Raw genomic sequence first — 17,608 nt, 5'->3', positions numbered from 1 at the left:
TATCCTTCAGTCGCACCCACTCCTCCATCAGCTTCTATTCGCACTCATTCTCATTTTCCTTTTCATTCAAAGAGTTCACTCTAAGCACCTCCCTACCTTTTGTCCCTTTCCTCTTTCTCCATCAATCCTCCACTCTCAACTTAACTTCCACCAAAAAATGATCTGATATTCTCCCGCCCCCCCTTAGCACATGTACATCCTTAACTCTTCCTATCATAGTCCTATTTACCACTACATAATCCATCAACGCTCTATCTACCACCCTTCCATCCCCCACCCTCTCCCATGAGTACCTTTGCTTGACTTTCTTCCGAAACACTGTATTTGCTATCATCAACTCTCTTTCTAGACACATTTCCACCATCAACTCTCCACTACGATTCTTTCCTGGAACTCCACATTTCCCAACCACTCCATCAATTGGACCATTTCCTACCCTAGCATTCAGGTCTCCCAGTACTATTACAATGACATTTCTCCCTGAATCCTCTATGCCTCATTTAAATATATCCAAAAGGCCTCCCTTTCTTCTACATTTTTCTCGGTGCCAGGCCCATATGCACTTACAAAGACCCACATCTCCTTTCCCAGTTTCACCTTCATCCACATTATCCTTGAGGAAACCTCCTTCCACTCCACTACACGTTTACCTATCTCTTCACTTACTAGAATAGCCACCCCTTCCCTCCCTCGCCCTATCTTCACTCCTGATAACCTCCCACTTACACTCCCAAACTTACACTCACCCTTCCCTTTCAACTTAGTTTCACTCAAAGCCAACACATCCATCTTTCTTCTCACAAACATACTACCTATCTCTTCCCTTTTACTCTCATCCACATCCACGCACATAAAAAGTTAATAGACAAAATTGAAAATATAGGAAGAATTTAAGGCAGTTTGTTGGAATGGATAAAGGACTTTTTAAATGGAAGAAAAATGAGAGTGGTTCTTAGAGAGAAAAACTCGAAATGGGAAGAAGTAAAAAGTGGCGTCCCCCAAGGCTCTGTTCTGGCTCCCTTAATGTTTGCCATATACAGTACATAAATGATATGGACGAAGGAGTGAAATCTTACATGAACTTCTTTGCTGACAATGCTAAACTGCTCAGGAGAGAGACAAAAGAGGAAGATAACAAATTGTTACAAGAGGATTTACATAGAGTATGGAAGTGGAGTCATAAAAACACAAAATGAATTTCAACATCAAGAAATGTATCATAATGGAGTTTGGTAAAGGCAAAAATAGAGTCTCAGGAAATTATATGATTTGAGGTAAAGAAGTTAAAAAAGTGAAATCAGAAAGAGACTTAGGAGTAATCGTCTCAAGTGACTTGACTCCTGACAAACATGTAAAAAAGATATTTGGAGAGACTTACAATTTGTTAAGATCTATGAAAGTGGCATTTGACTACATGGATGAAGAGATGATTAAGAAACTAATTATTGCATTAATAAGACTGAAACTAGAATATGCTGCATCACTGTGGGCACCTATCACAAAGAAAAATATAAAAAAAATTAGAAAGAATCCAGAGAGCAGCGACCAAGATGGCACCTACACTATCAAATTTAACATATGAACAAAGATTGGAGAAATTACAGCTGATAACACTGGAACAGAGAAGGGAGAGAGGCAATTTGTTGACCATCTTTAGAATTATGAAAGGAATGGAAGTTCTTGATAGGGATGACCTATTAAAATGGGACAAACGAGAAACAAGAGGACATGCAAAGAAACTAAAGAAAGACAGCTATAGAAGAGACCTGAAAAAGAACAGCTTCCCACACAGAGTGATTGACGTCTGGAATAAATTAAACAGTGAAACAGTTAATGCCAAAAGTATACACGAATTCAAAAGCAAACTAGATGTAGAGTGATACAAAAACGGGTCATAATGAGCATAGCTCCAGGCCCGTAAAATACAACTAGGCAAATACAAAAAAAAAAAAAAAAAGACAGTTGTAGAAGAGACCTGAAAAAGAACAGCTTTCCCCACAGAGTGGTGAAAGTATGGAACAAACTAAATGAAACAATAGTTTGTGCAAAAGACATACACGAATTTAAGAATAAATTAGATATGGCGAGATAGAGATGAGACACCACGACACCCGTAAGATACAACTACGTAAATACAACTGGGTGATAGTGAGTGGTGAAACCGTGATGTATCAAAATGATCAAGTTTATTAAGAAAAAAAGAAAAAGGGAAATGGAAAAAATTATGATAAACCGACATATGCTGAGATGACCAAAAGAAGACTAGACATGAGTATGAAACACTTTTGGGAATGGTTAAGAAATGAATTTGCAATGTTGATAGTCTTAGATATGAAGATGAATTATTCTCTGGATTTAGAACAGAAAGAGGTATGGACTTCAAAAACTTATTAATAAATCATAAAAATATTTGAAATGAAAAGGGAAATTGTTGAATGGAAAAGGGAACATAACCAATTATACAAAGAAGTGAGTGAATTGAGAAAGGAAAATGCAGTATTAATTAGGGAAATGGAAGAAATGAAAAAGGAACTAGCTATAGTAAAAATGATAATGAAAAGATGAAAAATGATGACACAAATAAAAATGAAACTTTGTTGAGGGAAGTTAATGAGAAGATATTAATAGAGGCAGGCAAAGTTGGTGAAAAAAAAAAGAATGATGGAAATTAAAAACCAAATGCAAGACAAAGAAAACAAAAAAAGTAATATTTAAAGAAATAGTCAAAGAACAAATGAACGAAAGTACAAAGGACACTATGATAAAAGTAATAATAAAAAAATTGAGTAAGAGACACAATAGACAAGAAAAAATGTATTGTGATTTATGCTATTAAAGAAAAACATGTCAAGTTCCAAAAGGAAAAAGAGGAGAACAATATAATGAGGGGAATACTAAAAGATATACAGGAGGAACAAGAATTTAAAAAGGAAATTGAGGAAATATACAGAATAGGGAAATATTCTAGGGAGAATAGACCTCTCAAAGTAAAATCAAATTTGCAGAGGATAGTGGAAGAAATATTAACAAGCATAGGAAGACTAGCAAAAAGTAATAACTACAAAAATTTATGGATAAAAAAGGAATTGAGTGATGGGGAAAAAGAGAATGAAAAACACTAAAAGAGGAAGCTAAGCTAAAACAAAAAAAGAACAAAGGATGAAAGGAAGGAGCTTTTTTGGAGAGTGATGGACTTGAGACTGAGGAAATGGTACATACGGAAAAATGAAACGCAGGAGCAAGAAGAAAAGGCAGAAAAGGTAAAAAAAATTAAAGGTAACATATACCAACATAGACGGATTGATATCAGGAATAGATGAACTAAATGAATACCTAGAACAAGAAAAACCAGATATAATGTGGATTGTGATGAAATTAAAAAGATCATTACCACAAAATAGTATAGGCCAAGGCTTTATACAACTGTTGGATCAGAAAGAGAGAGACAAAGCAGGGTGGAGGAGTCATGTTGCTAACCAAGAAAAACCTAAATGCGACAAAAATCACGAAAGGAGAGAACAATATGGAGTTAATTATGATAAGAATTGAGGATAGAGATATGAAAAATAGAAAGTATGACGCGATTTATGTCCCGCCTAAAACTCTCACACAGAATGAAAGTGAATACTCTAAATTGCTGGAAGACACAAGACAATCACTAAATGAAACACTAAAGAAAGAAGGAAATCTGGTAATTATGGGTGATTTTAACTCGTAAGAAATATGTCGGTAAGAAATGACTGTGAAAGGTGGAGAAGATCATTGGGGAAACATATTACTGGAAATGACCATGGATTACGCATTAACACAATGGGTCAAGGGAAATACCAGATATAGAAATAATAATGAGCCCTCAAGATTGGATTTGATATTCACATCAGAACCCGAAATTGTGGATAAAATAGAATACAAGACGCCAATTGGAAAAAAGTGATCACATACTAATAGAACTAGAATTAAATGAGGAAACAACTATTGAAATAAATGAAAACGCAGAAAAGGAAGACTGATGTATAACATAATAGATTTTAGGAAACCTAAACATTTCTTTCAAGAAGCAAATTGGGAAATTTTTTATAATGAAGAATCAAAGGTGGAAGAGAAATGGGCAATTTGGGAGGAAATCTATAATGAAGGAGTGGATAAATATGTACATAGACAAAAACAGGAAAGGGTATACATAAAATCCTAGAACAATAAAAAGTGCAGTGAGGCAAAAGACCAAAGAGATAAAGCCTGGAAAAGATGGAAAAAAATATGAGAAATGGAAAATACACACCAAACTAAGAAATGAATATGTAAGAATACGTAGGAAGGAAAAAAAGAAATCATGAAAAGGACATAACAGACCAATGTAAAGATCGACCCAAATTATTTTACAGATATGTAAACGGTAAACTAAAAAACAAACAGGAAATACTTCAATTATGTCAAGGTAATAGAGAATACACAGAGGATATAGAAATGGCAGATATTATTAACAAACATTTCAAATCTGTGTTAAAAATATCTATAAAATTGTGATCAAAGAAATGAAGTAAGATCTTCCCCAATGGAGGAATTAAATATTACTCAGAATGAAGTAAGGAATCAAATATTACAGCTTGATGTTAACAGATCACATGGCCCAGACGGAGTTCAAACTGGATACTAAAGGAATGTATAGATGAACTAACAAGAAGAATATACAAAATAGTTGAATGCTCAAAGAAGGAAAATTACCAGGAGACTAGTAAAATGTCAATGTAGTGCCAATATATAAAGGGGGAGATAAGGAAGACCCAAAAAATTATATATAGGTGTCCCTAACGAGTACAACAGTTAAAATTTGGGAGAGAGTCATCAAAGACAGATGGACAAAATATCTGGGAGGAGGACAATATACTGATCCCAAGGCAATTTGGATTCAGACAGGGAAGATCATGTATCACTAATTTGATCTGTTTCTATTCAAGATTGATAGATATCTTGCAAGAAAGGGACAGCTGGTCAGACTGTGCCTTCCTGGACTTACAAAAAGTATTTGATTAGGTACCACGCAGAAAATTGCTAAATAAACTGGAACCAATAGGAGGCATACATGGAAAACTATTGAATTGGATAGAAGATTTCATACATGGAAGACAAATGAGAGTAGTGCTCAGAGACAAATATTCAAAGTGGGAAGAAACGAATAGTGGCGTCCCACAGGGGTTACTACAAGCTCCGATAATGTCTGCTATATATGTGAATGACATGGACAAAAGTATTGAATGGTACATGAACATCTTTGCAGATGATGCAAAGTTATTAAAGAAAATAAGCTTCGAAAAAGACTGAGTTGTTACAGAATGATCTGAACAAAGTCTCAGAGTGGAACAGAAGATGGGAAATAGAATTCAACATCAAGAAATGCAGTATAATTGAATTTGGGAAAAGCAAGAAAAGAATATCAGAACAATATATAATTGACAAAAAAAGAAGTAAAGAAAGTAAATTCTGAAAAGTACCTAGGAGTAATCATCACCAGATAAACATATAAATAAAATATTTGGAGAAACATACAATTTGTTGAGATCAATAAAGGTGGCTTTTAAATACCTGGATAAGTAAATGATAAAAAAGAATATTACAAACACTGATAAGGCCAAAAATGGAATATGCAGTGATGATATGGTCACCCAGTACAAAAAAGAATATAAGAAAATTAGAAAGAATACAAAGAGCAATGACAAAGATGGCCCCAACACTTTCAAAATTGACATATGAACAAAGATTGGTTGAACTGGAATTGCTGACCATGGAACAAAGAAGAGAACAAGGGGACCTACTAGCCATCTACAGGATTATGAAAGGCAAAGAACTCCTTGATAGAGAGGACTTATTAAAGTGGGACAGAGGAAAAACAAGAGGACATGCAATGAAACTCAAAAAGGACAGCTACAGAAGAGACCTGAAAAAGAATAGCTTCCCACACAGAGTGATAGATATCTGGAACAAACTGGACGAAAAAATAGTGTGTGCAAACACCATACAAGAATTTAAGAACAAACTTGATCTTGCGAGATACAAAAACGGGTCACCACGAGCATAGCTCCCCTTCCCATAAAATACAACTATTTAAATACACATGAGTGGAGTTCCACAAGGTTCAGTGTTTGCACCAATAAGATGGAAGGAACAATAAACTATGCCACCATGTTTGCAGATGATGCAAAATCATGAGAAGAGTGCAAAACAAGGAAGGTAGAATATTACAAAAAGATCTAGATACTATTTTTGCATTGAGTCAAGAATGGGAAATAAAGTTCAATACCAAAAAATGCAAAGTACTGGAAATAGACAATAGTGGCAAAAGGCCATCCTTAAAATATTCCTTGGGAAGCGAACACATTACAAAACCAAAAAATGTAAAAACAATTGGGATTGTTGATAAAAGTCAACCTGTCACCTGACAGACTTATCAGCAGGATTGTGGGAGAGACATATGGACTACTGCAGAAGATTAAAGTAGCATTCCATTATATACATCAAGAGGTGATGAAAAGTTATAGAAGCCCTGATACGACCAAGACTGGAGTATATGTCAGTAGTATTGTCACCACACAGACTGGATATAAGGAAAGTTGAGAGAATACAAAGGACACCAACCAAACTGGTCCCCAGCCTGGCAGATGAACCACTGGGTCTCCTAACTTTAAAAGATCAAAGAGAAAGAGGTGACATGAATATAATATTCAGGTCACTAAAAGGAATAAATTGCATTGATAGAAGAGATCTGATTAAAGATGGAAGGGCTTTAAGAGGTCATGGAAGTAAAATAAGACCAAATGTTGAAAGGATGTGAAGAAATACAGTTTTCCATATAGATTACAAATATGTGGAATAGCTTAGAAGGTAATATAGCCTAAGCTCAAACAATACATGAGTTCAAATCTAAATATAGTAACTGGAAATCAAAGATTAAGTTCGAACCGTACATGAATTTGAGTCTAGGTATGTTAGAAAAGGGCATAGTGCCACTTAAGGTGGGGTGTGTATGCATGTAAGGTCATAGTATTACCCATAGATCAGTCATATATGAGCTCTGAGCTCTCTTCCAGGAGGGAAATAGCTGTCGATCATGAGTCCAACACGTGATCCAAGTCCAAGACCATGGTGAATCACATATTGAGGGAGTTGTTTCAAAAAAAGAGAAAAGAAGCAAAGCAATGAAACTAAATTGATATATGCTGATGTAAATGGATTAATATCATCCAGGTTAGAAAATGGATGCTGAAAACTCTGGTTCATAGAGGTGTCATTAAAGTCTCAAAAGTATTGACTCCACATAATTATTCAGCCAATACTTAGTACAGGGAGGCTTATGCAATGATACTTATATATTTACCAATATTTTGATGATCCTCCTTTTGTGTTATAATTCTGTTTCTCAACTTGAGAAAATATATTGGTGGACGTCCTGTGCTGCCGATTTGATGCATCACTTCTTTTATGACATCTGTGTCACAAAGAACCACACCTCTGTGAGAAAATGAGAAAAGTAACCTTATTATCAACAGTAGCTATCTTGACTTACAGGGATGAAAAAATCTATATGTCTGGGCAATAAAACATGTACTGGCAACAAATTTCCATTCTAACACTGAACAAGTTATCTATTTGTATGGAAAATCAGTACCCAGACCATGTTGGCTATGTTGGCAGCACTCAAGTGGATGAGTAGGATCCTATGCTGACAACAGGAAAGCAAGATTTGGTAAAGAGACTTGTAAGATTGCACCTATGTTACCAACAAGTTTGCATTAATTCCAATACATTTCCATATACAAACAGTACCCAAATGTGATGTAAACACATGCACACATTCACATATCCTCACATGGTGCAAGAAGTTTCTACTGAGCACAGCATGAACTTTAGGATTATATTTCCCCAAAATATAATTGACTGACTGACTGACTGACAGACACAGACAGACACAGACACACACACACACACACACACTTCAACGAACAGACGGCATAGACGACGTTCTGAAGAAAAAGTGAAATTTCGTGGATCCCGAAGCAAAGGAAGTACCTATTGTATTTACAGGGTGGGGGGGGAAATTGCTCGTGGTGTAGGGGAAAGTGAGGAAAAAGGAGAAGGGGAGGGATTACTGAGGGAAATGGAAGGAAATGGAAGGAAATGAGGAAGGTGAAGACTTGGCCCAGGCAGGCAGACGCCATCTAAACAAAAGAGGTCCGGACCAATTTAGCGACAACGAAATGTCTAACAAAAATGTAAAGATCAGAAGTATAGATAAGAGCAATACAGTAGAAGGTGATGAGAATATTTTCCAGGGATTTAAAGAGGGTGGGAGGGAACACAAGGGGGGCCCCCCCCCCCCCCCCCCCCCCCCCCCCCCCCCGATTAACAAGACTAGAAGAGAAGCTCGATAAGATGATCGAGCACTGGGAACTTAGGTTCGGTCACGTTAACAACATTGTGCAGAGGGTTGAAAAACTGGAAGAACTAGAGAAGGCGAACAAAAACTTAACTAAGGAAATTGAAGAATTAAAAAAACAGTTAAAAGAAGTACAAGAGGAGAATAAAGTCTTAAAGGAGAATAATAAGGACAACAAGGAGGGTTGGAAAAAAATTCAAGAAAACAGTAAAGATGCATTTACTGACATAATCAAACAGCAAATGAAAGAACAAACTGAAGACTCAGTTATTAAAGTGATGAGACAGAAGGAGAATATAGTAAGAGACTTAGCAGATAGAAAGAAATGTATAATTATATTAGGAATGGAAGAGAAACATAACCCAGACAGAACCACAAGAACCAAAGAGGAAAATGAAAAAGTAAGAAATTTACTAGAATTAGTTCAGGAAGATGAGCCAGAAATAATGAAACAAATCGAAGAAAAATTCAGGCTTGGGAAATATAATACAGACAAGACCAGACCAATTAAGATTAAATTCAGGTCACAAACGACGGCAGAGAATATCTTATCCAAAACAGGGAAACTAGCAACAAGTGAACAATATAAAAAGGTATGGATAAAAAGGGAAATGAATAAAGAGGAAAGAGAGGAGGAAATAAGGAATAGACATGAAGCTAAGAAAAAAAAAACGAGACTAGAACGGAGACAGAAAAACAAGAATTCTACTGGAGAGTAGTGAATATGAAATTGAAGAAATGGAACATGAAAGAGAGAAACACAAAAGAAACAGAGAATACAATGGAAATAACAGAAAGTTAAGAGTATCCTACACAAATATAGATGGATTAATAACAGGACTGAATGAACTGAACAAATATCTGAAAGAAAAAGATCCGGACATAATGGGAATTGTTGAGACAAAATTAAAAGGCCCACTACCACCCAACAGCATAGGACACAATGCATATAATTATTGGATAAACGTGAAGAGTGTCACATATGGGAAGAATAGAGTAGTGATGATAATGATAGAAGTAGAAGATAGAGATAAGAAGAGCAACATTAAATAAGATAATGGAAGATGGAGGAAGAATAGTTATGATGGGCGACTATAATTGCAAAGAAATATGCTGGGAAGAGATGACTGTAAAGGGTGGAGAAGACTCATGGGGAAGTGTTCTACTTGAGATGATTATTGACCACACAATGACACAATGGATCCAAGAGAACACTAGGTATAGAAATGAAGAACCATCGAGACTAGACCTAATAATCACATCAGAACCTAAAATAGTGGAAAAGATAGAATACCAGGCACCAATAAGCAAAAGTGACCACATATTGATAGAACTAGAACTAAATGAGAAAAAATACATGAAAAGAAATGAACAATATAGAAAAGGAAGATTGATGTATGAAAAAACAAATTTTGATAAAATAAGAGAATTCTTCCAAAATGAAAACTGGGAAATACACAAAGAAGATACAACAGTAGAAGAGAAATGGAATATTTTGACAAAAATCTATAAAAAAGGAGTAGAAAAGTATGTCCCAAGACAAAAACAAGAAAAAGAATATGTAAAATGCTGGTACAACAAAAGTTGTAGGGAGATAACAGACAAAAGAGACAAAGCTTGGACCAAATAGAAGAAAACAAAAGACCAGAAAAATGGAAAATATATACTTGTTATAAAAATGAATATGTACAAGCGTGCAGAGAGGAAAAGAGAAAATATGAAAAAGATGTCATAGAAAAATGTAAAGATCAACCAAAACTATTCTACAGATTTGTAAATAACAAACTGAAAAACAAACAAGATTTGGAGAAATTAAGACAAGGAGGAGTTGAATACACAGAGGAAACTGAAATGGCGGAAATTATGAACAAACATTTTAAATCAGTGTTTACAAGGGAGAACATACAACCTGAAGAGATTGAATGGAAAGAGAAAGTTCCCCCTATGAAAGAAATAGAAGTAACAAAGAATGAAATATTGAACCACTTGAGTAATCTTGATGTCAGAAAATCACATGGACCAGATGAAATAGCAAACTGGATTTTGAAAGAATGCAGGAATGAACTAGCAGACATAATACATAGCATAATAAACAGTTCCTTGAAAGAAGGTAAAGTTCCAGAAGATTGGAAAAAAGCAAATATAGTACCTATATATAAAGGAGGAAATAAAGAAGACCCTAACAACTATAGGCCAGTCTCTCTAACAAGTACAATAGCAAAAATTTGTGAAAGAATTGTCAAAAATAGATGGGTAAAATATTTAAAAAAAAACAACGTGCTCAATCCAAGGCAATTTGGATTCAGACAAGGATGATCATGCGTCACCAATTTAATATGTTTCTATTCAAGACTAATAGATATAATACAAGAAAGAGATGGATGGGCTGATTGTGCATTTCTAGACCTAAAAAAAGCTTTTGACAAAGTACCACATAAGAAGTTGCTTAAGAAATTAGAAACTGAAGGAGGAATACAGGGCAAACTGCTAAATTGGATGGAAGACTTTTTGCAAGAAAGAAAAATGAGAGTAGTGATAAGAGATCAACACTCAAAATGGGATGAAGTAATAAGCGGTGTTCCACAAGGAACAGTTCTGGCCCCAATAATGTTTGCTATATATATTAATGATATGGATGAAGGAATTGAAAGCTATATGAGCTTTTTTGCAGATGATGCAAAACTATTGAAAAAAGTGAACACGGAAGAAGATTGTGAGTCACTACAAAGAGATCTAAATATAGTACAGGAATGGAGTAGGAAGTGGGAGATGGAGTTCAATACAAAAAAGTGTTGTATAATGGAATTTGGAAAAAGTAAAAACAGAATAACAGGATCATATAAATTGGGAGAAGAAGGAATAAAAAAAGTAGAAAATGAAAAGGACCTGGGAGTCATGGTTATGAATAATATGTCACCTGAAAAACATATAAATAAGATTTTTGGGGAAACCTATAATTTAATAAGAACAATCAAAGTGGCATTTACATACCTAGATGAAGAAATGGTGAAGAAAATTCTTATCACTCTGATAAGACCAAGATTGGAATATGCAGCAACGATATGGTCACCAAGTGCAAAAAAATGAATTAAAAAAATTGAAAGAATACAAAGAGCAATTACAAAATTGGCACCAACACTCTCAAAACTATCATATGAAGAGAGAATAGCAAAACTTGAACTACAGACACTAGAGCAAAGATGAGAGAGAGGAGATTTGATAGCTATTTACAGAATCATGAAAGGCATAGAAATTACTGATAGAGAGAATCTGATAAAATGGGATGAAAGAAATACAAGAGGACATGGAAAGAAAATAAAAAAAAGACAGCTATAGAAGAGATGTGAAAAAGAACAGCTTTCCTCACAGAGTAATAGACAGTTGGAACAAGTTAGATGAGAAAGTGGTGTGTGCAAAAACAATACATGAATTTAAAAATAGTTTAGATAAAATGAGATACGAAAACGGGACCCCACGAGCATAGCTCCCCTTCCCGTAAAATACAACTAGGTACAACTAGGTAAATACACACACACACATATATATGTACATATATATATATATATATATATATATATATATATATATATATATATACTGTATATATATATATGTTTATATATATATATATACATAAATACATATATATATATATATATATCATACTTAAAACTGAACAAAATATGACAAGCTACTTCTAGTAAACCTACTTTAGAGTGAGCATTCGAAAGCCAATAACCTTGCCATATTTCTCTTGCAACTTGAAGAAGGTTTTTGTTGATGGAGCTCCCATGAAGGGTAAAGATCCAAGTAGAGGCATGATTGGTGGACCTGCAATAAGACTTGTAAAAGTATAGGAACTATCGTGTCTTCATTACATATTAAAAATTCCAAAGCATGCATAACATGTAATTCTTTTATCTTTCTTTCTTTATAATTCACAATTCCTAGATCATGGTTTGGAAGTAAATGCAATTAACTTGTATGTCAATACAAATTCATAACTCATACTGTGGCACTACCTCGAAATAAATGTTAATACCCTGTATAGTGTAATGACACTAATGCCAGGATCGTTCGGGAGATGTAGGCATAAGTGCATAACTTCAATACTTATTACTTCAAAAGTACGCATTTGCGACGGAAATGATGTACACCATCGTTCATATCACAACATTTCTCACCTGAAACACATAAACCACATATCAAATTCTGTGGTTGAGTGAAACTATAAATAGTCCGGATTATTTTCCTGTGTGGTAATTATTATTGGAAATATTAGTGCTTACCTCGGTTCGGGAACTTTCCTTTGAGATGTTATTTTCTTTCGATTCAGGAGCCTACCCTCAAACCTCGAACCACGCCTATCGTAACTTTAAATAAGATACGATTAAACTCCTCTCCCTTTTACTTATTAAATCTATGAAGTAATTTTGGTTTGATAAATTGGGAACTTTGAGAAATTACTTAAAGTAAAAGTTAACCTGTGGCTTCGAGCTTTCGAGCTTTTTTCGAACACGTAAGAGTCCCGCCGAATACGGCCACTATTGTCGGATCTGACCAGCAGATCACCCAGAAGTTGGCAAGGAACTTTTTTACGTCTTCACTTCAGAAGCCTTCAAGTTCAACCTAATTTCAGTCTGAGAATGCTACCAAGTTCTCAGACATCCTTTGAATTATTAAACCGTAATTACCATAGGTTTAATTTTCTCAGACTAGTGTTTCTCTCAAACTTTGAGTCAATTTATCTAATTTGATAATTTAATACTTAATATTTGAAACTAACTTAATTTTCTTTTGCAGTCATAAGCTACAATCTAGCGCTTTATCATTTAAAGTTACGATAGGTGGTTATGAAGGCCGGTTTCCTGTTGTTCTTTCGTACCGAATTTGTTCGGATTTTGGTCATTTCCTCGTTTGAGGACCTTATCTCTTTGATGGAAACAACCGGCACTGAGGGGGCACTATTATTCCCATATTCTTTACAAAGTTTATGGAACTGTTCCATTGAACTTAGTGGCCTCTATTGTTTATAATTCTGATTTCCCTTGCTTTGTTTGTTCTTTTCAGTTTAATTTTTTTTATATCTATATATTATCTTGATGAAATTTCTCTAAGATCAGTCATATTAGTTGGTCTATAAGACAGTTTTCAGTACGACAGTCATACTCTCTTGATTTGGGAACAAGTTTGTTTGGGCTGTTTCAAAATGACTAGTGATGAAAGGTCATTTTCTGTGTCTGAGGACTTACTACAAAAGTCCGAAGACAAAGAGCCCATAAAAAGGGTCTTATCTCAAAGGACATAAAGGCTCTAAAAATTCACAACTCGACTCACTTTCTCTTACCGTCCTTGACACCATGGTGTCACAATTAGAATGTTTCCTCTCGGAAATCCAAAAATTTGACGAAGATGTGTACTTGTTACTCCCTGAAGAAGGAAGGGACGAGGATATGGAAAAATCCAGGGCTTACCGCCTGTCCGTCCTTCTAGAATTGTCTCCTTTTAAAGAACGGAGACAAGAATTAAAGGGAGTTCTTGACTCTAAAGGTGAATCTTGCAAGTCCTCTGAACTTAATTCTGTAAAACTTCCTCTCCCTCCTATTGTTCTTCAACACTTTGAGAACAATTCACACAATCCCTTTGCCTATTTCAATTTTAAAAAGGGTTTTCTGAATGCCATTGCTGGTATCCCCAATCTGACTAATAGTCAGAAATTAATTTATTTAAAGGGATATCTCAGAGGGGAGGCTTTTCACTTAGTGGAGAATTTACCAGTGGATGATTCGAACTATGACACTGCGTTCCTTCTTCTTGATGAGTTGTTTTTTAATAAGGAAGAGATCTTGGACAAGGTGTTGATTTCTATTATTAATGCACCTGAGGTTTCCAAGTTGAAGGACCTAGAAAGTTTCATTAGGTCTGTAGACTCCAAACTACAAGACCTTAGGGGGATTGGAGTTGACTTTACTAAGGCTGGAAGTGAGGGCCTCCTTTTGATCAGTAAATTATTTTTTAATGATTTACCTAATTTTTTCTTGATTGAATTGTCTCGGGTGATTGATTCAAATTACCCCAATTTTAATCAGCTTAAAAAAGTTTATCAATCAGTTTGTTCTTCCATGAATCGATTTTAGTACTTTCTGATGTTTTGCCAGGTCCGGGGGTTAAATATCCTTGTTTGCAGGGCGATTGATGCAAGAGAAGGTGGTATCATCAGTTTTTGGAGTCTTCGCCATCATGATGGACGAGACGACCGACGTTTCAGGGAAAGAACAGGCCACCATTTGCGTCCGTCACTTCAGCGGAGGTCAGCTAAGGGAGGACTTCCTTGGCTTTGTTCACGCCAAGGATCTGACTGGGGAAGGCCTGGCTCGCCTCCTGCTTAGCACAGTAAAGAGTGTCGGCCTCAACATGGGCAACTGCCGTGGCCTCTGTTTTGATGGTGCCAGTACCATGATGGGAAAGTTTCGCGGGTGTGCAGCTGTGGTAGAGCGAGAATACCCGCTCGCAAAGACGATTCATTGTTTCAGTCATCGTCTCAACCTCGTCTTGACCAAGGCCTGTGACACCAAGGAGGTAAAGCTCGCTCTCCAGACTACCAGCGAGGTGTATAACTACATCTATTCCTCAAACATGCGCTCGATGAGGTTTACTGAGCTCGTAAAAAATCACACGTCCACGAAGCGGAAGAAGCTGGTCAGCCTCTGCGCTACTAGATGGGTTGAGCGACACGACTCAGTCATTGTGTTTATGGAATTCCTGCCAGTTATTGCCGTCTTTCTGGAGAACGAGAGCAACCCGGACGCGACGGCGGGACTACTACTAATAGAAATCCGAGAGCCGCGCTTTCTGATTGGTCTCGCCGTCACTGAGTCTGTGCTATCTCACACTGTGGAGCCGAGCCGAGCCCTGCAGTCCCCTATGGTCGATCTAGTCTCAGCGTACGCTACGATTGGTGATGTGATGACGCATCTAAACAAGACCCGGGAAGGTGCACTGACCAGCTTCCAGGACATCTTCAAGAAGGCAGAGGGGCTCCTCCAGGAGATCGGTTCATCACACGACACCATTCCTGTACCTCGAGTTTGCAAGCGCCAAACGCAGCGAGCGAATTTACCCTTCCAGACAGCTGAGGAGTATTACCGAAGATCTGTATATGTCCCATTCCTCGACCATGTATTGACTGAGCTGCAGACCCGGTTCGGGAATGATACTATTCCTGTTGGCTTCAAGATCAAGAATCTGCTCAGCAGCGCTGACGGAGATGTTGCTGCTGTACTGGAAGCGGCAAAGGTTTATGAGGCTGACATCGAGACCTTGAGCCTCGTGAAGGCGGAAGCAGAGCGCTGGTATTCAACAACAATGAAGTTCGAATCCATTGGAGATGCCCTGGCCCACGCCCAGACCCGAATGTATCCGAACCTGGCCAAGCTCCTCCGAGTTTTGACCACGCTCCCAGTCTCGAACGCAGAGGTCGAGCGTTCATTTTCAACCCTGAAGCGACTGAAGACCTACCTAAGGAATACTATGGGTCAAGATCGCCTCAACGGCCTGGCGCTACTCGGCGTTATCAATGAAATCAATATTGAAATAGTGTAATCAATGTATTTGCCCCCAAAAAAAACAGGAGGTTGATGTTCGTGTGAGATCCCATGAACAATGCTGTGTGTTATTAATGTAATTTAGATACTTTTATTAACAGGTTCAGAAGTTCATACCCTTTTTTGTTTGTATTTCTGTTTTTTAAAGCTACTTTTATTTTTTATTACTTCCATGAGTCCATGTGCACTAACACTACACACGGATCCTGCAATAATTTCTCTCTATGCGAGAGTATACGCGTGCCAGTGCCTTATCACTGACTAGCACAAGCGTGTAACAATATAAAACGAATATACATTCTATTATATATGTCTAAAATACAGAAAAATCAGAAAAATATTATTAAGTTAAGTATACCTCAGACTTCTGATACATCAGACTACTCAGAGGAAGGAATTCAGGTTAGCCCCCCCCCCAAAATTTTTTATCCTGGATCCGCCTTATGTTTTGTGTGTAACAAACCTGAGCACCATGGAGCCATGTGTCCTATGGCTAATAGGTTACCACTTTCAGAAGGGAAAATGTTTAATTTCCATAATTTGTCTGATTCAATTGTTCCTTTAATTTCCCTGTTGGCAGAGGCAAGAGAACTACCCAATGTCTCTTTTTATTAGACACTGGATCCCAGTTTTCCATCATTAACAAGGAATTGGTGGAGGACAGAGTTGGACCTTGTTCAAGTCCTCCTATGGACAAGTTGGTTTCTTCATTTGGTTTACCTCTAATGAATAAAAGAGGTTTTAATTATACTGCTAACTTAAAACTCCCCTCCGGGATGAATCTGTTTAGTTTGTTTTTTGCAATTGAAGGATTCAACTTATCCATACAAATTCCTTCATTATCCTCTGTACTCCAAAGTATGAGTGATCATGAATTTTGTTTCCGCTAGTTTTCCCAAGGTGAAGGGAGATCAACTGAAGGCTTTAGGCATCATTGGAAATGACATTCTTCAAAACTTTGAGCTGTTTTCTATTGAGAGAGCCCCTTATATGGTTGCCCGTCTTGCAAGGTTATTAAACTTGCTGATGGTTTCATTCCATACGTTACAGGGATTCAATTTATCCCTCTTAGTGAGAAACCTTTATACATAAGGAGAATGATAAAGGGGTTTTCTGAAATGCCCTCTAATGAAGTACAAATTTCTGATAACTTCAAATTTAAGGAGAAACCTTTGAGGATAAATCCCGAATCAGATCTTGGAGTCGATTCATTAAATTGTATTGAGAACTACTATGGAGATTCTCTTATTTTTCTATAATTCTTCTTTCAAGGCCAATGGAATTTCCCTAAAGAAACCTGAGAAGGAAACTTCCTTTACTCAGTCTAAAAGGACTGTTAAATACTTTCCTCCCAAAAGGTTAGGCAAAGATAAGTTACTTATTAATTTCTGTCTAGAACCTGTAAGTTTACAATTTGATCATTTGCAGGAAGTCTTTGTTAACTCTAATGTAGAATATGGTCTTGATAATTTTTATTCTTTAGAATCCATTGGCATTAAAGAAGAACAAACCCCTGACATTGATGCTTTGGAAGTTGATCAGTTTAAACAGTCCATTTCCTTCAAAGATGGACACT

General features: G+C 36.5%; 1 protein-coding gene across 1 annotated transcript in view; it reads right to left on the bottom strand.

Annotated features, from left to right (window-relative positions):
- The window catches only part of LOC143022803 (cytochrome P450 2D15-like), a 145,315-nt gene extending 131,510 nt beyond the window's left edge, over nt 1-13,805 (bottom strand). Inside the window, exons 1-3 of the mRNA XM_076181174.1 lie at nt 13,766-13,805; nt 12,139-12,259; nt 7,370-7,503 (exon numbers count right to left, since the gene is read on the bottom strand). Coding sequence (XP_076037289.1) covers nt 7,370-7,503; nt 12,139-12,259; nt 13,766-13,790 — 280 coding nt within the window. The 5' untranslated portion in view covers nt 13,791-13,805. The remainder of the gene's footprint in view (nt 1-7,369; nt 7,504-12,138; nt 12,260-13,765) is intronic.
- Nucleotides 13,806-17,608: the final 3,803 nt, after the last annotated feature.

The sequence above is a fragment of the Oratosquilla oratoria genome, unplaced genomic scaffold, assembly GCF_046742065.1.
Source record: "Oratosquilla oratoria isolate Oo_2021 unplaced genomic scaffold, ASM4674206v1 SCAFFOLD184, whole genome shotgun sequence".
NCBI lineage: Eukaryota > Metazoa > Arthropoda > Malacostraca > Stomatopoda > Squillidae > Oratosquilla > Oratosquilla oratoria.
The sequence above is the reverse complement of the archived record's forward strand: the minus strand, read 5'-3'. Positions and strand labels throughout refer to the sequence as shown.